The sequence below is a fragment of the Phragmites australis genome, chromosome 9 (assembly GCF_958298935.1).
Source record: "Phragmites australis chromosome 9, lpPhrAust1.1, whole genome shotgun sequence".
Lineage (NCBI taxonomy): Eukaryota > Viridiplantae > Streptophyta > Magnoliopsida > Poales > Poaceae > Phragmites > Phragmites australis.
The window spans coordinates 33,555,300-33,582,365 of NC_084929.1; the positions used below are offsets into that span (position 1 = coordinate 33,555,300).

At 41.2% G+C, this 27,066-nt stretch overlaps 1 protein-coding gene and 1 long non-coding RNA gene across 2 annotated transcripts in view; one reads left to right on the forward strand and one right to left on the reverse strand.

Moving 5' to 3' along the window:
* The window catches only part of LOC133929310 (myosin-9-like), a 29,465-nt gene extending 2,468 nt beyond the window's left edge, over nt 1-26,997 (forward strand). Inside the window, 47 exon segments of the mRNA XM_062376014.1 lie at nt 6,920-7,063; nt 7,156-7,301; nt 7,406-7,562; nt 7,716-7,774; nt 7,924-8,083; nt 8,159-8,308; nt 8,395-8,531; nt 8,690-8,836; nt 8,920-9,021; nt 9,105-9,162; nt 9,263-9,364; nt 11,029-11,066; nt 11,212-11,338; nt 11,422-11,586; nt 12,192-12,323; nt 12,404-12,513; nt 12,610-12,670; nt 12,957-13,134; nt 13,209-13,414; nt 13,698-13,817; nt 13,905-14,003; nt 14,081-14,269; nt 14,437-14,576; nt 15,205-15,372; nt 15,545-15,712; nt 15,841-16,008; nt 16,646-16,813; nt 16,971-17,108; nt 17,567-17,734; nt 17,829-17,996; nt 18,360-18,527; nt 18,643-18,807; nt 20,035-20,202; nt 20,316-20,525; nt 20,632-20,738; nt 20,818-20,924; nt 21,019-21,099; nt 21,189-21,374; nt 21,519-21,863; nt 21,946-22,086; nt 22,171-22,241; nt 22,346-22,445; nt 26,196-26,252; nt 26,362-26,418; nt 26,511-26,591; nt 26,692-26,774; nt 26,871-26,997. Of these exon segments, the coding sequence (XP_062231998.1) occupies nt 6,920-7,063; nt 7,156-7,301; nt 7,406-7,562; nt 7,716-7,774; nt 7,924-8,083; nt 8,159-8,308; nt 8,395-8,531; nt 8,690-8,836; nt 8,920-9,021; nt 9,105-9,162; nt 9,263-9,364; nt 11,029-11,066; nt 11,212-11,338; nt 11,422-11,586; nt 12,192-12,323; nt 12,404-12,513; nt 12,610-12,670; nt 12,957-13,134; nt 13,209-13,414; nt 13,698-13,817; nt 13,905-14,003; nt 14,081-14,269; nt 14,437-14,576; nt 15,205-15,372; nt 15,545-15,712; nt 15,841-16,008; nt 16,646-16,813; nt 16,971-17,108; nt 17,567-17,734; nt 17,829-17,996; nt 18,360-18,527; nt 18,643-18,807; nt 20,035-20,202; nt 20,316-20,525; nt 20,632-20,738; nt 20,818-20,924; nt 21,019-21,099; nt 21,189-21,374; nt 21,519-21,863; nt 21,946-22,086; nt 22,171-22,241; nt 22,346-22,445; nt 26,196-26,252; nt 26,362-26,418; nt 26,511-26,591; nt 26,692-26,774; nt 26,871-26,997 (6,327 nt within the window).
* On the reverse strand, nt 21,360-21,991 carry LOC133929312 (uncharacterized). The gene is made up of 3 exons (XR_009911590.1): nt 21,862-21,991; nt 21,561-21,785; nt 21,360-21,487 (listed from the first exon to the last, which is right to left on the reverse strand). It is a non-coding gene; the product is annotated as an uncharacterized LOC133929312 (long non-coding RNA).
* Nucleotides 26,998-27,066: the final 69 nt, after the last annotated feature.

Genomic DNA, 27,066 nt, shown 5'->3' on the forward strand with positions numbered 1-27,066 from the left:
AGAGTCTTGGAAGATGATCCTTGAGGTATTTTTCATTCTAGACATCAAGCCAGAGAAGAGTCGTTGAACCATCGCTCGGGGATCCCGAAGCCACTCATCTGAAGTGATCACATAACTTCATGATGTCCTTCCACCAAAAGGAGCCTTTGGGAGGAGAGATGTGTGGTAGGGAACCATCAGCATAGTGAGTGTTCCAGATCAAATTGATCCAAGGAACATCAGCCTTGTTGTAGAACTTAAAGAGATGTTTCAATAGAAGTGCCTCATTCTGCACATGCAGGTTGATGACTCCGAGCCCCCCTTTATTTTTTGGGGTGTAGACCTACGTCCACGCCACTAGAGGTCTTCCTTTGGCATGGATATCCGAACCTCTCCAAAGGCAATATTTGCAGGCTTTGTCCATGTTCTCAATAACCTTATTGGGCAACCTTAGGGAGCACATAGCATAAGTTGGAAGAGAAGAAAGGGATGAATTTACCAGAATAAGTCTACCGACCATTCCCAATAAAGAAGAGGTGGCTGAAAGTCTTATCAAATTTGTTCATAAGTGGGGAGAAGTGCTCCACCTTTGCTCTGTTAGTCTCCAAAGGAAGGCTCAGATAAGTGAAGGGAAATGATCCGATCTTACAACCAAAAGTGCCAACCAAGATTTTCATTTTATCTGCAGAGACATTGATGGGGACCATACATGACTTGTGGTAGTTGACCTTCAAACCTGTGGAAGCACTGAAAGTGTTTAGGAGCCCTTTCAGGCAGAAGATTTATCTTTGAGAAGCTTGTATAATTAAAATAGTGTCATCTACATATTGCACCATTGGGAAGTCCGAGTCATTTTGAAGAGCTGAAGGGTGACTGATCAGATCTCTGGTGACCGCTTCATTCACAATGATTTGGAGGTGGTCAGCAATAAGCACAAAGAGAAGGGGGAAAGTAGATCTCCCTGTCTGACCCTTCTTTTGCAGTAGAATGATTTTGCAAGGACCCCATTGAGGAGGATAGAAGAGGTGCCCGAGTCCAGGATTGCTCTCACCCATCCTAGCCATCTATTAAAGAAATCGAGACGTTCCATCATTAGCAAAATCGTATGATGATAGATGGTGTCAAAAGCCTTCTCAAAATCCAACTTGAGGGTGACGAGCTCTTGCTTTGACTAATGACATTGGCGAAGATACTCAAAAGCTCATCCGAGATAGTCTTGGATGGTTCTACCTCTTATGAATTCATACTGCTTCTTGTGAATGAGGTTCAGAATTACCGACTGAAGCCTTTTAGCCAACAACTTGGTTAACAACTTTAGTGAGGTGTTGAGAAGAGAGATCGGTCTGTAGTCGCTTAGGGTCTTAGGAGTACTGATCTTCGGCACAAGGGTGATGAAGGAGCTATTGATTGACCGCAGATATAGGCTGCTTGCATAGAAATTAGCAAACAATGAATGGAAATCTCCTTTGATGAAGTCCCAACATTTTTTTGAGGAAGAGGCCGTTGAACCCGTCACGACCTAGTGCCTTATCCGGCGACATCTCCTTGATTATGCCGTCAATTTCATCATTGGTAAAGGGAGTCGAGAGCGAATTTAGATCAACCCTTGAGGGAACAAGCCCTTCCAGGTCAAAGTTCATAGTCGGGTTATCTGAATGTCCCATTCTAGACCTGAATGTGTCCCATGCAACTACGACTTTTTTTTACTGTGGTTAGTCCCTTCTCTGCCATCTTCTGCCAACATGCTTGTGATAGTGTTCAACCTAAACCTTTCCGTTGTAGCTGCTTGAAAGAACTTGGTGTTTTCATCTTCCAAAACCCATCTGACAGTGTACCGTTTCCTCCAATAATCATTCTTATGCTTCAACATCAACAGGGTGTGCTTTTTGAGAATGTTCCGAAAATTTCATTCCTGAATATATAAGGGTCCCTGCTCTCCCAAAGCATCCAGAGCCTCAAGAATATCATTGCAATTTTGGATGATCTTATACAGCTAAGATAAATTCTTATTCCATCTTTTCAGGACCCTTCTTATATTCTTGGACTTTGCTGTAATCTTAAGGGCATTGGAAGCTACCCTAACCTCCATGTTCCAAGTGGATTGTGCCGGATTTAGGAAGCCTGGTTGCTCCACCCAGAAGTTTTCAAATCTGAAGATTTTGGCTTATGGAATGGAAGTACCTATTTGGACTGTACAGGGGTTGTGATCTGAAGTCGGTTTAGCCATTGGTATGAGGAGAGTATTTGGGTAGTGAGATTCCAATTGATTGTGGTAAAACACCAATCAAGCTGAATAAGAAGATGATCATCTTGCATGTTGCTCCAAGTAAATTGACGGCCCTTGAGAGGGATTTCCAACAACCCAAGATCACTGATGACTTCATTGAAGACCATTACATCATTCAAATTCCCACATGGCATGTACCATAAATAGTGGAAAGAGTCCACTTTGACCCATTAATAGAGGACTGAAAACAAACTGTAATAGCAAAGTTAGAGATAAAGAGAATATCGCCCACAAATAGGGCACCATTCCAACCCAAGAGAATCCCGCCCGAGGCACCCTCTGAAGGGGCAAAATCAAATTTATTGAAGTGCTTCGGGGCAAACTTCTTGATGAAGGTGTGATCGATAACCTCCTCTGTTTCTTGAATGCAAAAGATAACACATCCACTTTCCTCAATCTTGTTACGCAGAGCCCTATTTCACTTCACTGTCAAAACCTCAGATATTCCAATTAAGAATGTTCCTTCTTCTATAATTCAGATTCATGGGGAGTAGATTTGAAAAGAGTAGCACTGACTTGGTAGTCTCAGACTATCGAGGGGTGGAAAGGTCTCCTAGGCATTTTGGCTATTGTCGGTCCAGAAACCTCTGTTGTCGGACCGAGAGCAGGGGGAATTATGCTCCAAAACGGACGCACGATCCATAGGACCCAGAAGACTGGGAGGGCCGTCAAGACAAACTAACACTAACCAGACATTAGGAACCCAGAGAAGGGCATAGCTAGGTCGAACCTAGGACATCTGTAGCTTTAGCAACATAGACCTTGTGGAAAGAGATTGGGAGCAACGACAAAGAAAGCATAGGTGATAGCCCCAAAAAAGATAGGTATGCAAGCATTGAGAACCACCAGGATAGCAAAGGAGAACCAACATGATAGAGTATCGAGCAGGCTACACTAGCATAACACCCGAAAGGAAAAATGAAGTCTTCCCACTGAGAGACTAGACCAACAAGTTTATCAGGGGAAAGAGCACCCCGATACAACTAGAAACCATAACAATAGCATGAAGAAAGGCAAGAGGTCTCCCCTCTAAAATGTATCTACAAGTTTGTCTTTCCATAATTACTGACTGTGATCCTGCATCGACTCCTCTGATGCCTTGGGCTCCAACAACCTTCCTTGGGACACCTCCTCAGGAGTTATGCTTCATCTCTCCACCGCCACTTCCTTGATCACCTCCGTGGCAATGCCTGGGAAAACTCCAGGATATTGATCAAGGTCAACAAGTGAGGGAAATTTAACTGGACTAGGGAAAGGAGAGAGGAGGGTTGCCTTATCATCACTGTAAGGTGGAGTAGCGATCGGGGTTGTGGGAGCCTTAGCTTTTCCTTTTCCTCTGAAAGAAGTAGAGGTAGTGAGCACCGGGCGACAACCTTTGTGCTTGTTTTCCAGCCTTATGCTTCTCCTCAAGCTACCTTCCATCTGACTTCCGGCCGAAAGGACCTTAAGCTGGTTCTCTCCAGCGCTCTTTGTTTTTCCAATCACAGGGTTGGCTTTGAAAGTGTGGGCTATTTGCCTCCTCTGGTAGGTGCTTTTGAACACTAGTTTGGCTATGAGAGAAGACCACTTGTCAGCAGGTTCTTCGGCCACCTGCTTACCCTTGTCCACTGCAGGCTCAAACAATTTCCTTCAATTCCACTGTAGGGGCCTGAGGAGCACCAGGATTCCAAGTTAGGTTGGTATGTCGTGACCACCGATCCTAAGGATGCTCGGGATGGCTGGGACACCATGCCTCCACCACGCGGATTGAGGTGCTACCGGAAAGGTGTAATTGAGGAGGTCCATGAAAGCCTCTAAAAGGAAAGATTGAATCCAGTATGGTCGTACCTCCGACACTTCAAGGTGGATGATCTACAAATTCTGGGATCGAAGATAGTTGGCATGAACATGGACAGGGAGCTTATTGGTTGAGGACCCTTCTGTGCTAGATGAGGAGCTGGAACCATCAAAAGCACTCTCCAATGAGGATGAGAAGACCAACTGCTGCTGAGGGGGCATTTGCGGAGCCTGGTTCTATCCTGTGTTCAGGCCAACCTTAATTATGGAATTCTTGTGTCGCTATTTCCCAATTGGGGTCTCCTTGGCCCTGTCCCAGCTGCTGATTGTCCTGCCTCTCATTCTAATCCTATTCCTCATGTTGTGGCTCCTCGAATAGGTGAGGGTTGCCATTATGTGGTGGAGGGTCGTCTTCTTTAGGGATGAAAGGGTCTACAAAACCCTGGTTGAGGATATAAACTGGCACCGTCCAAGAACGACCCGCACCTCCCATCTAAGAGCCCTGGGCAATGATCAGGCTTCTAGGAACCGACTGGGCATCCTGAAACAAACATCAGACTAGCACATACGCTTTGCTGCGCACATTGGAGTGCCAATGCACCAACTTTCCAAAATTAGCACAAACTTGATCAAGGTATACCAGGTTCATATAATCTAAGGGATAGCCCAGTAGCACGAAAAAACTGATCCTATGAAAAGGGGAGTTTTTGAGGTTAAGGACTCTGTCATGCTCCACAAAATGCACTAAGACTCCATTCACCAGACGATCATTTCCACTAAGGAGGATCTCCTTCTGAAACACATCTTTCAGTTGGTATAAACCGATACCAAATGAGTGAGGGCAACTGTAAAAAACCTGAAGTCTCAGCTCCTCTTGCAGGTAGTGTCTGGCCTGGTGACTGAAGTTATTGTACTCATCTGGATGGAGGACCTCCCCTTCATCCTCGTCTATGACGAATTCCTCATGGGCATAGAGGGGTTGCCTATGAGCGCAACCCTCGCCCGCGGAATGCGCTATTGACCTCCATCCTCAACCACCATCTCTGGTGGCAAGAAGCACATCGGATTGATGGCAAAGTTCGCCATGGAATCCAAGAGGGAGGAATGATTAGATAGTTTTCACTGTTGAGGAGGAGAGCAACGGGGAGGCCAAGAGTTGGAGGGGGTGCTGGGGTTTTCTCTAACTAAGGCGACTATGAGGTAGAACTGATGGTGGGACGATTGCACGTCTCACAGATGGTGGTTTTGAGTAGAGATGGGTTCGGCTGAAAAACTTTTTCCTTTTGCGAGAAAGGCAATGAAAACTCTTGTGACCATAGTTGTAGCAGCTCTTACATCTTAACATGTTCATCCAAAAACGAACGAGGTGGTTTAGGCTCAAGCATCGGTAGCAGGAGCTCCAAATTTCCCCTAGTGACAAGACCAAGCGGCTGCTCTGAACGAAAAGTGGGCATCCTCTCGAATTTTGTCCCACTCGAGTGCAAATTTGCGTAGGCTACCATGGAGCTAATAGGGCCATCATCCAGTCTTTTCCCCTGGGCTTCGGACCCTCTATCATGGGGAAGGAGTGAATGAGCAAGAGGGGGTATGTGACCAAGGATACCAAATCTTTTGCTTGAGCGTGCGACCAATGGGAACCCTTCTTTTCAAACTACTGGTTGCTACAATTATGGGACTTGACCAGCAGATAAGAGAAAGAACTGGGATCCCAATTAGCTCCCTTAAACACTAGCTTAGAGCAGGCTGAAGGTAAGCATGAAGAACCTAACGGGGTAATAGGGATCGAGAAAGAAAGACGGTCTCGCAGAGGGCACAAGAAGCTCCCGAACTTGATGGCACTAGAGTGAGAAAACACCGGCTACGATTTCTTCCTAGGAGAGTGTTGAACCACTCTCGGGGGGAAGAGACCCTCTTGGATCCACGAGATTTCTCCTAGAAACAAAGGACTATTGGCTTGATTCCTCTACTTCCCAAATAGAAGCTTCCCTATGCCAATTGGCACCACCATCTCTCCAAAGGTGAAAATAAACACCAAAGTGCTTCGTTGTGATCCTCTTAAGAGAGCAAATGAAAAGGCACACAACTTTAGAGAAAACAGAGAAACGGAAATGTCTCTCCGACTCGAAGGACACATGAAAACCATTTGGGGTGCCCCCCAGAGCTGCATGCAGAGCATGGTTAACGATGAACTCTGAAAGCCTGAATGTGTAGCGACGAAAAACCATGAGCAAGAAGAAGCAACCATCAATGGAGGAAGATGGATGATGTACTGATGATCCGAAGCGCGCTAGGACCTCTGTCTAGAGCTTTCTTCTAGTAGAGAGGTCCCAATCCACCAGCAGCATGGGGGAGCGGTCACCCATCACCACGGTGGAAGAACCCCTGCAAGGATTCACTCCTGAGCGCAAGGACGACCAGCGAGAGTAGTGGGGAGGGGGAGAAGGGCTTCCGGGCTAGAGTTGGACGTGGGGTAGAAGGCGAGAGTGGCGGAGGAGGGGGAGCGGCGAGAGCGAGGGAGGGAGCTTGCGGGAGCCATTCTTTACCCAACTTATATTTCTGATCAACTCATGTCTTGTTTTATTATTTAATCATGGAGATCAATGTCAAAACCTGTTTTGCACATGATTTGGATCGTATCGAAACCAAAACGGGTCTATCATTTACCAAATGCAATCCAATTCCATAACTTACCATCTTTTAAATTTTAATGCCTCTTTAACTAATGAAATACTTATGGGGGGATGTTTGTATTTCGTTGTGAACCTTATTAGGGTACGCAAACTTGCCGCTGTTTATTTTGTAGCTTAATATATTTATCTATATTAATTTGTTTCCTGTTGCAAAACCTGTGCCATTACCTTAGTTTCATGAAACCAGGTTATTGCGAGCATATCAGAGATTCATCCGAAGGACACAGAAGTGCCATCCGATGGCATTGATGACATGACACGGCTATCATACTTGCATGAGCCTGGTGTTCTAAATAATCTCGCTGTTCGATATGCAAAAAATATAATTTATGTGAGTGCTTGTTCGCTCAATCGTATTGTCACTCGAAATATGATCAAAGCAAAATTAGTTTATTTTTCTAATTCTACTTTTTTGTTCTCCAGACCTATACTGGCAATATTTTGATTGCAATTAATCCATTCCAAAGGCTTCCCCATCTTGCTGAACCCTATACTATGGAGAAGTACAAAGGTGCAAATTTTGGTGAGCTAGACCCTCATGTATTTGCAATTGCCGAGGTTTCTTACAGGTGAGTGCCTACAGTAACATTGTCAGATGATTTCTTAAAAACAAGTCCGTGTGGCAGTGATATTGATGGAACCTTTTGTGGCATTCTTTTGAATAAGGAAACAGGCAAATGATGAATGAGGGAAAGAGCAACTCCATTTTGGTGAGTGGTGAAAGTGGTGCTGGTAAAACTGAAACCACAAAGATGCTTATGAGATATCTTGCTTTTTTGGGTGGACGGTCTAGAACAGGAGGGAGGACAGTTGAACAACAAGTTTTAGAAGTAAGTTAGGAATCATAATTTTCATACACTACTTCTTGTTGTTAACAACAGTGTTCTTCATGTCCAAAAGGCAGTGAATGCTTTTAAAGTAATATGTCATATGTAGTTTCACTTCCAGTTAATCTGTTTTATCTATTTATGTTTTGTGTGCAGTCTAATCCAATCCTTGAAGCTTTTGGCAATGCAAAGACCGTTCGTAACAACAACTCAAGGTGATGTTTTTACACTCAGACTTGAGTATTGGAAGACGATTGTTTGAAAGATAATTAGTATAGCAAGGAATAATCCTAAATCTTCATTTCTGAAGTAACAATAGATATTTCCTTGTACACCTGTTTACTTTTTTTACGACATGATGCAGCCGATTTGGCAAATTTGTTGAAATCCAATTTGACAAGAGTGGGAAGATATGTGGTGCTGCCATTAGAACATACTTGCTTGAAAGATCTCGTGTTTGCCAAATCAATAGTCCAGAGAGAAACTACCATTGCTTTTACTTCCTATGTGCTGCACCATCAGAGGTAATTTTCCTAGCTCAATATGATTGATTTGTTGTATCTCCATTTTATTTGTTGATGAACAAACCCTACTGGCAGGATCTCATAAGGTACAAGCTGGCTGACCCATCATCGTTTCACTATCTCAACCAATCTACTTGCATTAAACTTGATGGAATTAGTGATGCTGAGGAGTATCATGCAACACGAAGTGCGATGAATACAGTTGGCATAACTGAGCAGGAGCAGGTTTTCTGACTTCTGCATCTCTGAACGCACTGTAGAATATGCGGATGTGCATACAACTTTTTTCAAGTAACGCGTTTATAATGCAGGAGGCCACATTCCGGGTAGTTGCTGCTGTGCTCCACCTTGGGAACATCAGTTTTGTGAAAGGGAGAGAGGTAGATTCATCTGTAATAAAGGATGAAGAAGCTAGGTTCCATCTTAATGCAGCAGCAGAGTTCTTGATGTATGCCTAATATTTCCTCCATTTTTTGGCAAATTCTTTTCAATATTTACCTTGAAAGAGATAGAACAGGAAAAGGAATACAATATGGACCCAAATCCTAACACACAGGGTACATTAACATTTAAAATCTTTGATGCATTATGGCATTTTTATTACAGGTGTGATCGTGGAAAGTTGGAAAACACATTGATAAAGAGGAAAATAAACACACCAGAAGGAGTTATAACTACAACAGTTGATCCTAATTCTGCTATTGTTAGCAGGGATGGCTTAGCAAAGCAAATATATTCTCAACTATTTGACTGGTAGTGAATATGACTGTGTATTTCATCCCTAAATTATGTACGCAGTGCGCCCTTGTAATCAGTTGTGATTGTACCATGTGCAGGCTTGTAAACAGGCTAAATGCATCCATAGGACAAGATGCATCCTCGGACCGCTTGATTGGAGTACTTGATATCTATGGTTTCGAAAGCTTTAAGACTAATAGGTAAATTATTAACAAAAATTATTTCAATGCACAATGAATAACATTTATGGATGCTTCCTGTATTTATCATACTATGGAAACAGCTTTGAACAATTATGCATCAATTTCACCAACGAAAAACTCCAACATCATTTTAATCAGGTAAATTATGTAACAAATGTTTAAATGTTGGCAATGTTCATGATATTAGACTTCTCTTTGCTTTTCTGGTTGGTAAAATAGTTAGTATTTGTCTTGGCAGAATGTCTTTAAAATGGAGCAGGAAGAGTATAACATGGAGCAGATCGACTGGAGTTACATAGAATTTGTTGACAACCAAGATGTTCTGGACTTGATTGAGAAGGTCTTTTTTATTATTTAAGCTGCTTAGCCTTGTATCTTTCCAGTCTAGTAATTGTTATTGTTGGTAGGACAAATTGCTGGGTTTTTTATATGGCTTGTGGAATTGGGTAGGGCACAAGGTAGACAAAGGCGTCATCGCCCTCTCAATTCGGCTACTTGTTCCAGCCAACTAGGAGGCTCTGACTTGCCAATTAGATGGAACTGAGGTTTAATTATTGCTTAAAATCTTAGCTAGCTAACTACATCTTATCTTCTAATCTTATCCTTAACTCAAAGCAAATCAACTGAAAAAATATCTAATTTAGGAGACAGCTTCTTAGCTCTAAGCCTGTGTGGTTGTGAGCGATCTGGAGGGTGTGGTGGCGCTGTTGCTGCTGACCCTAGTCCCAATCTTGCAAGTATAGGCCTTCCCAACAAAGGCATCGACAACAGTTTTAAGCGAAACTCATCAGTCAGTACTCTAGTTGTTATGATCCTAGAATCATTAGGGGGATAAACATCCGTCGGGAAGATAGTCGGGCGGCGTCGGCTGCTAGGGGAGGGATTAGACTATAGATTAAGAAGACTTAGAATATTGAGGAGATTTAGATTAATTCTTCTTTTGCTTGATTATAATGGATGATGTGCCCTCCTTCATATAGGAGCCCAACCTAACAATCTAGAGTAACAAATCTTATCTCTAAGACTAACTAACAAACCTTATCTATAAGACTAACTAATAGATCTATTCACTAACAAGCGATACAGTAACCCACGTGATACAGTAGACGTGGTGCTACAGTAACGGCCCTAATGGGCTGGACATGACACTAGCACTGTTTACCTATGGATCGGCTATTTTTTGTTTCGTGAGTATAATGATGGTACGCGCCTCTCTTTCTCTCATCGAACGTCAATGAAGTATAATGTCACTGATTATAGTGCTATTACGTGAGTATAATGCTGTTATGTGTTCTTAAAAAAATGTCAGTGAAGTACTCCCTCCGGTCAGGCGGTCACAGATACATGACGTTTTAGATAAGTCACGGTCTTTTATGCATAGTTTTGACCACTATTTCATATTAAAATAAGTTCATAAAATCCAATAAATTTATGATATTATGATGGCATTTTAAAAAACTCTGACCGACCTAGGAGGAACTAGGTGACATTATGAATAAGAAGAAATATGCACCTAAATTCGCGTCGAAAAGGACTCGAACCTGGGTGGTCTAGGCGTACATCTACACCCTCGACCAACTGAGCTAGGCTTAGTTCCTATTATGATAGCATTTTTAAAGACAAATCTGTATATACAATTTTAGTGTTTCCAAACTAAATATTTTGAAAGTTATTGTTAGTCAAAGTTTTAAAAGTTTGATCGAACCTTGTCCAAAAAGTCATATTTTTATGACCGGAGGGAGTACCAAATAGGGCTCTAACATTTACGCAATATTTTCTCTGAACAATTTGCTGCGGTACTATAGTTCGGAGACTTGGAGCTATTGGGTATTTCTAACTTATTAACTTACTGTCATAAGCACCAGAGATGTGCAACACAAGTCGTTTTGCAACAGCACATGGCGGGTCGTGCTAGTGGCTAACATATTTGTGTATTCTAATTGTGCTTGTATATCATTTTTCTTTTTCTGAAGTTCAATGTTCATCTCCTCTTTTCATTTTCAGAAACCTGGTGGGATTATTGCACTTCTTGATGAAGCTTGGTGAGTCTAAAGTCTTCTTATATTACATGAAATGTAAAAGCTCGTAAATAGTTTCTTTCTTACTATAAACAGCATTATTTATTTCTATTTCTGAATTGATGCTTCTAACCATAGTTCTTTTTTTCCCCTATCCTTTATGCACCAGTATGTTTCCTAAATGCACACACGAATCATTTTCTCAGAAGCTATATGAGAAGTTCAGGAACAACAAAAGATTTAGCAAACCAAAGCTTTCTCGCACTGCATTTACAATCCAACATTATGCGGGAGAAGTAAGCATTTTTCACTACATAACTTTCTTTGTCTGTAAAATTTATTGAGTATATTCCTTTCAATTTCATGATTTTTTTTCCAGGTAACTTATGAGTCTGATCATTTCCTGGACAAAAACAGAGATTATGTAGTTGTAGAACACCAAGAATTACTTAATGCTTCCAAATGCTCCTTTGTGTCAGGGTTATTCCCATCAGTACTAGAGAACACAAAATCGTCAAAGTTCTCAATTGCTACTCGCTTTAAGGTATGATTCTTCTATCCAATTCTTATGTACGCAATTCCTTTTTTTTACAATCACCGAGTTTGTATAAAAGTCCTATTTTTGTACTTGAAGTTGGCTTTGGTTCTGTTTTAAGAACTAAACTTCTCAGAGATCCATTTGTCGCCAACTTTAGGGTTTAGGGTATATACTTGAGATTTGTGTATTAATCATAGTTCTTTCGGTGTGTTATTTGATCAAAATGTATGAATACGAGGGTATTTTCCTTCTGCATATTCAAGAAAGAAGACTTTCTGTACAATGTAGCAGTATTACAACAGAAATACGACCGTGCTTCTTGTTCCATATCTTGTTTATGGGTTTTGTTCCAGGTATACATAATCTTCACATCATAAACTTTTGAGTTTTTGCGAAAGAAAAGAAATGGTTTGCAAACAATGAACAGATACGTACCTATGTTTGCACAGAGTATGCAGTGATACATCTGGAAAGTAAATGCCTATTACTTGATAAAAAAAGTGAAGTGAAAAAATATCAGTTTGCTCCGTCATCCATTTATTGTTCATGTAAAATTGTTGGTATCATGAGCTGATGACATTTTATATCTGATCCTTCCATGTAACTCTCAGTGGCAACTCCAAGAACTAATGGAGACGTTGAGTTCTACAGAACCTCATTACATTAGATGCATTAAGCCCAATAATCTTCTTAAGCCTGCTACGTTTGAAAACATCAATGTTCTGCAGCAACTTCGATGTTCTGTAAGCAACAGATCATTTATCGCAAAGTTTCCAGAGAAACTCAGTATCATTGTATACTTTAACCAATCATGGCATTTCAGGGTGTTCTTGAAGCTATTAGAATCAGTTGTGCTGGATATCCTACAAGAAAAGTATTTCATGATTTTCGTTGTCGGTTTCATATTCTTGCTCCTGAAGTTTTCAGCGAAAGGTGAGTATTCAGTTTGAGGACAAATTATTTTACCCTAGATCTGCTAATTCTGCCGGTTCTGGCCTGCATTTATAACTCTTTTCTGATATCTGATAGAAACAATGAAAAGGTGATCTGCCAAAAGATTTTGGACAAGATGGGACTCCATGGTTATCAGGTGTAGCAAGCTATAATTAACCTCCTTTATGTATGCTATATACCTACATTATCCTCATTTCTAAATATTCCAAAAAAATACAGTCAAGTAAGGCACGAGACGTTTGTTCCCATTGAGTAGCTACAACCTATGAGGTGATAAACAATAAAAGGTGTAAACAAAATTATACAATTTACTAGCATTCGTTTACAGGAATGTCTTCTTGAAACATGTCCAAAATATGCTGAAGTTGTTTTTTAATGATGAGCCTTATCGCAGTGTTTTAAATAATTAATGTATGTGACAGATTGGAAGAACAAAGGTGTTCCTGAGAGCTGGTCAGATGGCTGAACTGGAAGCTAGAAGAACTGAAGTGCGGAATGAAGCAGCTAGAGCCGTTCAGAGTAGATTTCGGACTCATGTTTCTCGTGAGAGATTCCTTGTACTACGCAACACATCTATATCTTTGCAATCTTTTGTTAGAGGTATGGTGCCACTACGAAACAATGCTCATTGCATTGGCGGAACCATATACTGAGAGTTACATTCTCTATTGCAGTAATATTGGCTTGTAAGTTACGTGTTTTCCTGAGAAAACAGGCTGCAGCACTGCAGATACAGAAAAGTTATCACTGCTATTTTGCTTCGAAGTCTTATTCTGAGCTACGCTGTTCAGCCATTACGTTGCAGGCAGGATTAAGGGCTTTCGGTGCTTATAATGAATACATTATCAGAAAACAAAAGAAAGCTTCTATCCATATCCAGGTATATTACAGTTCTGTTCTGTTCTCTTCTTTTATCTAACGGGAAGGCTGGTTACAACTTACAAGTTACAGATTCATATGTTAATTGTTCATCTCTGAGGAACTGAACCTAGTTCAGTTGGTGAGAGGTGTGGGTGTACACCCCCACCACCTAGGTTTGAGTCCTCTTCAACTTGAATTTGAGTGCCTATTTTTTCTTATATGCAATGCCACCTAATTGCTCCTAGGTTGTTTTTTTTTATTGTTCATCTCTGAACCGTCACTCTAATAATGGTTGCCTGCAGGCTCAGTGGCGTTGTCATAGAGATTATTCGAACTATCTTAAAATGAAGAGATCAGTGTTAATTTATCAGTGTGTGTGGAGAAGGTGGATCGCTAGAGGAGAACTCAGAAAACTCAAAATGGTACTAAAGCAACCGGGTCATTTTTTTACTTTATGTTGATTCTGTATTTTACTTGCACATCCTTTTATCTGCTGCATAATTTTGTAGGCTGCAAGAGACACAGAAGCCCTGAAGATGGAGAAGGAGAAACTTGAGGAGCATGTGGAAGAGCTGACTACCCGTTTGGGTTTGGAAAAGAAACTTAGGGTAAATGCTGCTCTTGAATTAAAATCATGTGGTTGAGTTAATTGGTGATTTTATGTTCACACGATATCACTTTTCAGGCTGATCTAGAGAAGAACACAGCAGGAGAAATTTCCAAGCTACAGGCTGCTCTTCGTGAGATGGAGCAGCGGGTGGAAGAAGCCACAGAGATGCAGGAGATGGAATTAGCCAAAAAGGCAGTTGAAGAAGCTTTAGCTGAAGAAAGAGGAAATACCACTTTATTGACTAATGAAGTTGAGGAGTTGAAGGTACTTTTTCCTAAATCAACTTACGAACTATCCAAAATGTGTAGAAATTTGTAAGGATTTAAGTATTGCATCACTATATTAATAAAATCAAGAACAGTTTGGTTCCCATATTTGATTAGAGGCTAATGTTAGAAGTAACTTATATAGATGTGGTACGACTTTGACAGATATTGGTACTAAGGGAACGAGAAGAAAACACTGCAACTAAGAGTGCACTTGTTGTTGCTCGGGAAGAAAATGATGGCCTGAATAAGAAAATTGTGGTTGCGGATGAAAACATGGAGCAACTTAGAGGTACTGTTAAGAGGTTAGTTACTTAGTGACTTTAGACCCTAGGAGGCTGTGTGGCAGGTTTCTTTGGTTCACAAAAGCTGGCTGAAATATCACATTCTTTGAGGAGCCAATACCAAAAAGTAGTATTACTTTCAGAATAGGATCACAAAATTTCAAACCTTTTTATTTCAACAGCACTATCCATGAGCATTTGTATTTTTTATATAAAAAATATGCCTTTAAACAAAGGCCCGGCCTTTATTGAAGTATTAGCGAGGATATCGAATACTCTGGAAAACAGGTTCGGTTAGTAGCAATATCTGTTGGTTGAGGGTGTGGATGTATGTCTAGACCATCTAGGTTCGAGTCCTCTTCGACGCAAATTTGGATGTCTATTTCTTCTTATTTATAATGTCACCTAGTTCCTCCTAGGTCGGTCGAGTTTTTTTTTTACTCTGGAAAACAGATTTATTTGCTTCAGCAAACTGTTCGAAGGGACTTCATTGTCCTAAGAACTGGTGCAGCTTAATTATATAGCAGGCAGCTATTGTTGCTCAGTACTAGTTTGTTTCTTTGTACCATAGACTTCACCATAATCAAGTAAATCCACTCATCCTTCCCTATTGTTTGGAAACAACTTTCTTCCTTTCTGTTGAATACAGATTTGAAGAGAGTGAGACAGAATTGGAGTCTTCATTGGTGATAGAAAAGCAAAAAAATAAGGTAATTAGAAGGGAACTGGGTGAAGCACAACAGCGAGTTGAAGAATTAATGAGACAAGTTGCAGATGCCAATGGAAAATCCACAGAGCTTCAAACTTCTGTGCAAAGGTCATTTTTGTTTTCTAAGAAATATAAGCTTTGTCCTACACTCGTATAATATTTTAAAAAAAAATCAGTACTTATATATGTGCGATTCTTGGCAACCACATAAAAACTGTAGGATCATTTAGACGTTTAGTTGACTTACAGTTTGTGATCTTTTTCTTCTTCATGAACACAGGCTGCAAGAAAGCTTGATTGCGAGAGATGCTACTTTGCTTACTGAAAGACAAGAAAGTGAAGCAACCAAGAAATCAATCACTGAAGCTCATGGAAAAATTGAGGAATTGCTCAATAAAATTGAAGTAGCTGAAAATGACATTGCCAACTTCCAAGACAACATCCTAAGGTATATTGTATGATGCCTAAAATTTCCTTTTCCTGTACTTGATTTCACTTCATGGTTGACCTTCACTATCTTTTATAGTATCATAATCTTAAAACAACAAGGCTGATTATTCTTTTCAATTAACATAGACTTGAAGAAACTGCAGCAACATTGGAAACTTCATTGTTAGGTGAAAAACAACGAAGTACTGCAGTCATGTCACAATTAGCTGAAACACAACAGGGCATTGAAGTACTGCAGAAGAAATTTGCAGACGCCAATAGGACAAATGATCTGCTTCAAGATTCTTTGAAGAGGTTGATTTCTCATGCTACACTAATTACTCAATGTTATCATACTTCAACAATTGATGATGGTATGGGTCTTTTTGTTTGAAAGGAATACAAGTTGATGTTCTAGTTAATCATTTATGTAAATTACATGCATCCAAGCTCTACTTTTCATGTTAATACTACTGGTCGTCCCCCCCCCCCCCACACACACACACAAAGGCACGACACTCTTCTCTTTCTTTCTGAACTTAATAGCAACAAAATGGTGCAACAAGAAAATTAATAAACATTTGTGAGCAAGGTACTAAGAATCTCAATACAAATTGTAATCACGTGAAACCGTGAAGGGATATTTATAGGTTCATCACCACTACCTCTTTGCAATAAAGGCTTAAAAATTGTTATAAGACTGTATATATAGATGGAAAAGAGAGTCATGGCAATGATGTGTACTGTATAGAGGAAACAGTTGAGATCCTGAATTGCAGGGCATCATTGTTTTGAGAAAAAAAACAAGGTGATTGATCATAGCTTGGTTCGGGTGCTACTGTGTACCTTTTGGCATGTCTTAAGCAATGCAACCTCCGCCCTTTTTTTTTCGTTCCTCCTGTCCTCAATATGACAAGCTGGCACTGTTAAAATTTTCGCTCACTGAATACAGGTTTGAAGAAAATGCAACCACAAGGGATGCCTTATATGTAGCAGAAAGGCAAGACCATGATCAAACCAAGCAAGCACTTTCCAAAGCTCAGGAAAGAAATAGGGAATTGCTTAGAAAAGTTGATGATGCTGAGGAAAGTATAAACAAGCTGATGGAGAACGTTCATAGGTTCTTGTCTTACTGTACTTTGTAGTTTAACACAATTCGCAGCTGAGTTGAGCTTTCTTTACTCAGGCATAATGCACTACCTGCAACTTAAGATAGCCACTCCTGTCTTTTCAACTTTATTAGCTAACACGTATTTCCTTTTCCTCAATGAATTTAGACTTGAGAAACATGCAACAGCAAGGGAATCTTTGCTGCTTAAGACAAAGCAAAATCTCGATTGCACGACAAAAGCGCTAGCTGAAGCTCAAGGGAGGAACCAAGACTTAATGACAAGTTTTGAGGATTCAGTGAACAGGTTAGATTTCATTTGTTTACAAGCATTTGTGACCTCATTTCTATTGGTGCTGGACTGGCCGGGGGGGGGGGGGTGGAGAGATATTTTAGAATATAACATTGAAATTCGCGTGCCTTTCGGCTATCATAATGACATGTGAGGCCACTCTAAGTCACTGCATGTGGTCGAGGGTGTCAAATCCTGAAAGACACGTGAATTTCAGTGTTATAATTGAAATCTCTCGGGGTTGGATGGGAGGGAGGGAGTTGTGAAAAGTGAAAACTAGAACCTGGTTGGTTCTGTTTTTTATACGATTTCAGAACCTAAGTACCAGCAGCTTTTGCTTTCTTCCCTTTTTTTAGCTATTGACTGCCGTACAAACTGGGGGAAGATACAAGCAATTTCTCTCTTTTTTCCCCGTTTCATCACACCTTTCCATTTTTTGTTACTCCAATCATGATATTTCTCTTTGCACATAGACTAGATGAATGTACGGCAGAGAAAGACTCTTTGTTGGCAGTAGAAAGGCAAGAAAACAAAGCAACAAAAGAAGAACTAACCAATGCCCAGAAAAAGATCACTGAATTAGTACATGAGTCGCAACATTCCCAAGAAACCAGAAAACAACTGGAAGATATCATCAAGAGGTCTGATGCTTCTCTTCAGAGGATACATGTCCCAACTTTTTTCTCAATATTATCATTGCACTGTAATAGTGACCTTCCATTTTGATTATCACAGGTTTGAAGCAGATGCTACTGCCAGAGACAGTACATTACTATCAGAGAAACAAGCACATGAGACGACCAAGAAAATTCTAGCTGAAACTCAGTGGAGAAATGGAGAATTAATCAAGAAAATTCAGGATTGTAATAACAGTACTCTTCAGCTTCGGCTAACTGTTGAGAGGTCCATAATCGTTCTTTGGCAGTCTGTTATCATTCTATTTTATTTTTCTCGACCACGAGGAGCGACTTTCTCCAGACATTTTTTAAATTTAAGGTAGGGGAGTATTGAACCCTACCTAGTTAGGAAACTCGCTAAAACTAGTTTTTCAGGGAGGTACACACAAACCGGTGTGCTCCGAGTTCAAGCCGCAGAGGCACTAACCAACTAAGCTAATGCTCAGTTCGCTGTTATCATTCTATCGTGTAGATTGCTCATCTTATGCTCTGCCTAGCAACCTCGAGGAATATGAAGTTCTCTTATCAGAAGATCTATCTTATCTGTCTTAATTGTTGTATCAACTCCATATTTCTACCCTGAATACAGGCTTCAGGAAAACACATCTGCTACGGAGGCTTTACTGTTGAGAGAACGAGAACAAAACAATGCAACCATGAAGGCACAAACAGAAAGTCAAGAAAGAAATCTGCAGTTACTAAAGAAATTTGAGGATGTTGACAAAAAAATTGGTCTTATTCAAGGGACTGTACAAAGGTGTTATATCTATCTGTTGTTTTGTTAAGCTGTGTTTGGCTTTGGCACTGCGTGCGAGTGTGTTTGCATAAACTTAGATGCTAGTACCTGACATAACTTTTGTTGATCAATTCAGGCTTGGTGATAATACAGCTACAGACACTTTGCTGCTCTCTGAGAGACGTGAGAAGGATGCTCTGAAGAAAGCACTTACTGAGAGTGAATACAAAAAGGTAGAGTGGCTGATGAAAACTGAAGAAGCCAACAAAAAAATCGAGCATCTTCAAAACACTATAAATTCGTATGTACCTTCAATAAAGCTTTATTGATATTATATTACAAGTACGCGCTTATAGTTCTCCCTTTTCAGCATGTGATCTTGTTCTGAAATGAACTTCAAAAGCAGAAACCCAGGTGGTTTCCTACATGTTTCAAAAGAACCCCCAGTTTACTAAAACCTTTGAATTAGCCGTAAATTGTTTAATCCTTACCAAATCCATTAATTTTTTGGAATTTCTTCCCATTTTAAAATATCGGTGTTCGGAGGCACGTGGCTCCATACAATGTATACATGCTGCTAATATAGCACCTATTTGTCACGTTATACTGGAAATGGTATGACAATTATAATGGCACGTGGATCTGGTAATGGTATGACAACTAACCCGGCCGTTGGTGCGGCTATGTAATCGGACGGCTCTTTTTCTTAATATAATGACTCGCAGCTCTCCTGTGTGTTTGAGAAAAAAATTATAATATCACGACTCACGATACAACTCTTATATCACAATAGCTATTACGTAACACTTGAACGGATCAAATATTTCGATACAAAATTGTTGTTCTAAAAAGATATATATGCAAAGAGACAAGTTGCCATGTGCCATGTGCATGCAAAATGTCTTTGGTGCCGCAAGCCTATCGAAGTTGAAGGAATAGTTACAACAGAAAGTAAATAGAAGTGCATTTGTGAGCATCTGAGATAAATTGAAACTTTTCATCAATTTAGGGCTATGTGACAACCTAGGTTTTGTGTATTTTTCGCTTTTTTTTTAAGGGGGAAATACATTAGGGGAGGTCCTTACTGCACATTTTATTATATTAAAAAAAGTGGGGCGAACAAGGGAACTGTACAGGTAACAGGTAGGGGAAAAGGCGTGCAACAGGCAGCCAAAATAAGAAAAGATACATAGGCTAGTTAATCATGTTAAGGTATAATGAAATTGGGGATCTGAAGTTGTGGTTGACCCTGTGTAGCTGAAGGTTAACTTCATCCACCAAAGCTTTTCTCCATTCTTGTAAAGTAGGACTAATGTTCTGGAATATTAAGCTTTCGCTGTTTCCAGATGTGCCAAGCTGCAATAGTGAAGACTTCCATGAAGAAAGGCAATTGAAAGTCTGTTCTAGCCTTTATTCTTAACCCTATTATTTCTTAACCCTATTATTCTTAACCCTATTATTTCTTGCTGTTGTCCATTATTTGTTGTAAAAAATATGAAGTTACAACAGTTGTTTTTGCCCCAAACAGGCTTCAGGAGAATTTATCAGCACAATCTGCTTCTTTGGAAGCTGGAAGACAAGAAAATGAAACAATCAGGAGGTCTCTTGTTGAAGCTCAGGAGAGAAATGATGCGTTATATAAGAAAGTTAGGGATAGTGAATACAGGGCTCACCAGCTTCAAGATACTGTGCAAAAGTTGGTATCATAATTTTTTATTTACTTTTCTCCAATTATAGTGCACCGACTATAGTACTGTAATTACCGATCATTCTATCATCCTTTTGAAGACTAATGTCTTTACTAATTAGGCTTCAAGTAGATGCCATATCAAGATTGTCTTCCTTTGTAATGGAGAAACAAGGAAGTGATGGTGTCAAAAAGGAACACACTGAAGCCCATGGAAGAAATGAAGATCTAATAAGGAGAAATGAAGACCTTTTAAAAAGAAATGATGACTTGGTCAAGAAAATTGAAGATTCTGGAAAAATTGTTACTCAGCTTCATGAGAACTTAGAAAGGTATCTTATTCATACAAAATAACTTTCTGTTTTTGGTAATTCATTTGGCCACATCTTGCGCTTCTGTGTCATCTTTTGATTGCTTTCTATCCTTCCACGAACACAGGTTAGAAGGAAAAGCTGCCAACTTAGAGGCCGAAAATCAAGTGCTTCGTCAACAAGCAATTGCTACTCCATCTACAGCCAAGTCTCAAGCTGCATGCTCCAAAATCAGTATGAATATGATCCATGTAATATATATTCAGTAGAGCTCAATTTGAATGACTGATGATATTCTAATCTGAACTGATAGATGCATTTCAACAGAGAAGTCAAGAAAATGGTCATATTTTAAATGGCAACGTAGCATATGCTGAAATGAAGTCATCAATTGGTCCAACAGAAGCAAGGTCCTCAATGGTACACATATTTTTTATATACAGCGGTTCTGCGACAGGCATGACAGCCGGGTGATTAATTGAGCTGTCGTAACTTTTTTTTTAAAATATTGCAGGCTAGTTCGCCTGATTTGATGAACCAAAAGGATTATGAAAATGGGGACACAATGCAAAGGTTACTTAATGAAGTATATCAGGTGTGTGTTTGCTATTTTGTGCTTTCTAAGTTTATCCTAAACCGTGAGTATTAAACGGTAGCTTTGTATATTTTTGGTACCTTTCTCAGCACCAGCAACCCCAGAATGATCAGCAGTTATTGCTTAAGTACATTACCCGGTATCTTGGATTCTCTGGCAGCAAAACAATTGCTGCTCCTCTTATATACTACTGTCTTCTTCATTGGAGATCTTTTGAAGAAACAAAGACTGGTGTCTTTGACAATATTATACAAGCTATAAACTCAGCGACCGAGGTCTGTAGCACCTCTCTTGAGTTTCTTTAAGCTTCTTATGCCGTAGTGGTACTCCAGTAGCTCATAATCTGCACCTTGTAACTCTATATGAGACGCATCCAATTTTCTAGTACCTGTAATATTAACTGACGTTCTCACTTCAAGGCTCAACATGATACGAGAAGTTTGGTCTATTGGTTATCCAACCTGTCCACGTTGTCAGTTCTCCTGCAACGCTCATTTAAAATCACCGGGGCGACGATCTCAGCCCAACATAGACGGAGATTTTCCTGCGAGAGGATTTTTCAAGCCAATCAAACTTCAAATAGTGGACTTACTTATTTCAGTGTTCAATCAGTGGATGGAGCTAGTGGGTTGCACCAAATCGAAGCAAAATATCCGGCTTTGCTCTTCAAGCAGCAGCTTGTGGATCTGATTGAAAAGGTGTATGGAATGATAAGTGAAAAATTGAAGAAGGAGCTAAACCCATTACTTGAGATATGCGTACAGGTACTGCCTCTCTTAAGGAAAATAATCATCCACTGTGAAAACTTTGCCTATTGAAAGATCTGTGAAAATTCTAAATCTTCAGGATCCAAGAACTTCTAACTCGAATCAAGCAAAGGCCTCGCTGTCTCCTGCTAGTGGCTTGGGGCAACAGGACCAACTCATGCATTGGCTGAGCATCGTGAAAATCCTCAACAACTATTTGCATCTTCTCAGAGCCAATCATGTGCGTGCTGAGTGAACACAAGCATCAATCAAGTATCCATTTGCAGCGTTACGAAAACACTGCCCTACTCTGTTTATTTTGCAGGTTCCATCAATTTTAGTCCACAAGTTGCTTACCCAAATATTTTCTATGGTCAACGTTCAATTATTTAACAGGTAAGCATTTTATTTTTTTTTGCCGCCTATCATATTTTATTGTTGGAATTATGAGCTGTTGTTCACTTCTATTCCCGGGTCGTCCTCTTCCTTATTTGAAACAGGCTTCTCTTGCGGCGTGAGTGCTGTTCCTTTAGCAACGGGCAATACATCAGAGCTGGACTAACTCAACTAAAACATTGGTGCGATGATGTCACTCGAGAGGTTGTTCACTTATCTGTTATTCTGTTGTATCAGGATAGATTTTCAGTAGTAAACTACAGAAGACCACAGGTTCTATGGCCCTAATATTTAACAAAACCCCATCTTTAAGAACTCCCACCCAAGCTGACAAGATGGGCCCATTTGCAGTGCCATGTTGTCCTTGCCCCTCCACCTTGGCATAGGAAATGTGGAGCGGTGGGTGGGCTCAATTTGTCAGCCTCGGGTTGGATTTCGTTAATGTGGGTTTCCACAAAATATTAGGGCCATATATCTAGGATTGTCATAACCCAGTTTTTTTCTGGGCAACTATGACCATAAAACCTTTGTCTTTTTTTTTTAATTTGCTCATTTATAATGCTGTTTTTTTAAGGAATTTTTTTAAATGCTGTCAGCTTATGATTTAACTCCGCCTATGTTGTCTCGACATAGCCGGTCCCAAGCCCGGGTAAAGGAGGAGGGTTGTGTTAGGCTTGGCGAGCCAACATAAAACTCAGCCACTCTTATGGAGATGAAACCTGAAAGAAAATCGTTGGGGCGTAACCCTCTTAGCGACGCGCTACATTGGAACCCGGATGTGGTGTTAAATGAGCAAGGGCTGGGCCGTCACCCCCTTAGTGGCGCGCCGTATCTTGATCTGGATACGGTGATAAGTGGGCAAGGATCGGGTCGTCGCATCCTTAGTGGCGCGCTACATCGGCGCCCGGGTGTAGTGAAAAATGAGCAAGGGTCTTCGCATTTGACTCGACGAGTGCGAAGGGTAAGGAAGCTAGCCGAGCCAAGTAGGATCCGCTTAGGTAGCTGGAACGTAGGGTCCCTGACTGGTAAGCTACGGGAGTTAGTTGATACAGCGGTGAGGAGACGGGTTAATATCCTATGCGTCCAAGAAACCAAATGGAAAGGACAGAAGGCGAAGGAGGTGGAGGATACCGGCTTCAAGCTGTGGTACACGGGGACAACTACAAATAAAAATGGAGTAGGCATCTTGATCGACAAGAGCCTCAAGTATGGAGTGGTATACGTCAAGAGGCAAGGGGACCGGATTATCCTGGTCAAGCTGGTCGTTGGGGACTTAGTTCTCAATGTTATCAGCGCGTATGCCCCTCAAGTAGGCCACAATGAGAGCACCAAGAGAGAGTTCTGGGAAGGCCTGGAGGACATGGTTAGGAGTGTACCTATTGGCGAGAAGCTCTTCATAGGAGGAGACCTCAATGGCCACGTGGGTACATCTAACACAGGTTTCGAGGGGGTGCATGGGGGCTTTGGGTATGGAAGCAGGAATCAAGAAGGAGAGGATGTCTTAAGCTTTGCTCTAGCCTACGACATGATCGTAGCTAACACCCTCTTTAAAAAAAGGGAATCCCATCTAGTGACCTTTAGTAGTGGCCAACACTCTAGCCAGATCGATTTTGTCCTCTCGAGAAGAGAAGACAGGCGTGCTTGCCTAGATTGTAAGGTGATACCTGGAGAGAGTGTTGTCCCTCAACATAAGCTTTTGGTGGCTGACTTCCGCTTTCGGATACGTGTCCAGCGGGATAAGCGCGCTAAAGTCGCTAGAACGAAGTGGTGGAAGCTCAGGGGGGAAGCGGCTCAAGCTTTCAAGGAGAGGGTAATTAAGGAGGGCTCTTGGGAGGAAGGAGGTGATGCAAACAATATGTGGATAAAGATGGCGACTTGCATTCGGAAGGTGGCTTCCGAGGAGTTTGGGGTGACGAGGGGAAGTAGAAGCGAAGCGAAAGATACCTGGTGGTGGAACGAGGATGTCCAGAAGGCTATCAAGGAGAAGAAAGAATGTTTCAAACGCCTACACTTGGACAGGAGTGTTGACAACGTAGAGAAGTACAAGGTGGCGAAGAAGACCGCAAAGCGAGCAGTGAGTGAAGCAAGAGGTCGGGCGTATGAGGACCTCTACCAGCGGTTAAACACGAAGGAAGGGGAAAGGGACATCTATAAGATGGCCAAGATCCGTGAGAGGAAGACGAGGGATGTCAACCAAGTCAAATGCATCAAGGATGGGACAGATCGACTTCTGGTGAAGGAAGATGAGATTAAGAATAGATGGCGAGAGTACTTCGACCAGCTGTTCAATGGAGGAGGTGAGAGCTCTTCCATTGAGCTGGACGACTCCTTTGATGATGCCAACAGGCGTTTTGTACGAAGGATTCAAGAGTTTGAGGTCAAGGAGGCTTTAAAAAGGATGAAAGGAGGCAAGGCAATGGGCCCTGATGGTATCCCTATTGAGGTGTGGAGATGCCTTGGAGACATAGCAATTGTATGGCTAACTAAGCTTTTCAACCTTATTTTTTGGGCAAACAAGATGCCCGAAGAATGGAGGCGGAGTATATTAGTACCAATCTTCAAGAATAAGGGGGATATTCAAAGTTGTACTAATTACCGTGGGATTAAGCTGATGAGCCATACGATGAAGCTATGGGAGAGAGTCATTGAACACCGCTTACGAAGGATGACAAGCGTGACCAAAAATCAGTTTGGTTTCATGCCTGGGAGGTCGACCATGGAAGCTATCTTCTTGGTACGACAACTTATGGAGAGATACAGGGAGCAAAAGAAGGACTTGCATATGGTGTTCATTGACTTAGAGAAGGCCTACGATAAGATACCGCGAAATGTTATGTGGTGGGCCTTGGAGAAGCACAAAGCCCCAACAAAGTATATTACCCTTATCAAGGATATGTACGATAATGTTGTGACAAGTGTTCGGACAAGCGATGGTGACACCGATGATTTTCCAATTAGAATAGGACTGCACCAAGGGTCAGCTTTGAGCCCTGATCTTTTTGCTTTGGTGATGGATGAGGTCACAAGGGATATACAAGGTGATATCCCATGGTGTATGCTCTTTGCAGATGATGTGGTGCTAGTCGACGATAGTCGGACGGGGGTAAATGGAAAGTTGGAGCTGTGGAGACAGACCTTGGAGTCGAAGGGTTTTAGGCTTAGTAGAACTAAAACTGAGTACATGAGGTGCGATTTTAGTACTACTAGGCACGAGGAAGATGAGGTTTGCCTTGACGGGCAGGTGATACCTCAGAAGGATACCTTTCGATATTTGGGGTCGATGCTGCAGAAGGATGGTGAAATCGATGAAGATGTGAGCCATCGAATCAAAGTCGGGTGGATGAAGTGGCGCCAAGCTTCCGGCGTCCTCTGCGACAAGAGAGTACCACAGAAGCTAAAAGGCAGGTTCTATAGGACGGCAATTAGACCTGCGATGTTGTATGGCGCAGAATGTTGGCCAACTAAAAGGCAACATGTCCAACGGTTGAGTGTAGCGGAGATGCGCATGCTGAGATGGATGTGTGGCCACACAAGAAAGGATCGGGTTCGGAATGAGGACATACGTGATAGAGTTGGTGTAGCACCAATTGAAGAGAAGCTTGTCCAACATCGTTTGAGATGGTTTGGGCATATACAACGCAGGCCCTCAGAAGCGCCTGTACATAGCGGAAGAATAAAGCGTGCGGATAATGTCAAGAGAGGTCGAGGTAGACCAAACTTGACATGGGAGGAGTCTGTAAAGAGGGATCTGAAAGACTGGAATATCACCAAAGAACTAGCCATGGACAGAGGTGCGTGGAAGTTAGCTATCCACGTGCCAGAGCCATGACTAGACTTGCAAGATCTTATGGGTTTCATCTCTAGCCTACCCCAACTTGTTTGGGACTGAAAGGCTTTGTTGTTGTTGTTGTTGTTGTTGTTGTTGCTGTCAGCTTATGATTTCTATTGATCCAGTTTGCAGATTCGGCATGGACAGCACTGAGGCATATAAGACAAGCTGTTGATTTCCTGGTTTGTATCATTTTCCCCTTGAGAAGAAACAAACCTTTCTGACTCTTGTACACGAGCAGAATTGTATGAACCTTATTTTTCTCAAATATTTTCCCTTTTCATTCATCAGGTAATTTCTCTAAAGTCAATAAGGACATGGGAAGAGATACGCAATGATGTTTGCCCGGTAAGTGTTATTGGCTTTGATAAAATTTTAAAAAAAAACTTGTAGTATTTTCCTTAACTCTGTATTTCGGAATCATTTCTCTATTTGTTCAGGCTCTCAGCTTGCAGCAGCTAGAGCGGATAGTTGGCATGTATTGGGACGATTTGAATGGCACAAACATCACTTCAGCCGAGGCAAGATTATCAGGCTTAGTCCGTTTAATCCTACATCGTTTGGTTTGCTATTCCATTTGAAATGTTAGTGACTTCTGTTTTATTCCCTTACTATTTATAGTTCATATCAAGCATGAGAGCTACGTTGCATGATGAATCAAATAGCGTCTCCAGCTTTTCGGTCCTACTGGATGATGATTCCAGGTCTGTTCACTAGCAAAAAAAATGTAGTCTCCAATCGTCATGCTGTCAACTTCTATTTGATTGGCTATACTTGTAATGGTTGATTCCTCTTCGCAGCATACCTTTTTCGCTTGAAGATATTGCGAAGTCGTTGCCAACCATCGAGGACACGGTAGATAATGACCTTCTGCCTTTTATCCACGAGAATCGAAGCTTTGCGTTTCTACTGCAGTAGAGAGAATGAGTAACTCTCGCTTCACGGAGCCTTCATCGGCAGTGGATAAACCAGTAGTGCCTTCCTCACTAGATTGTA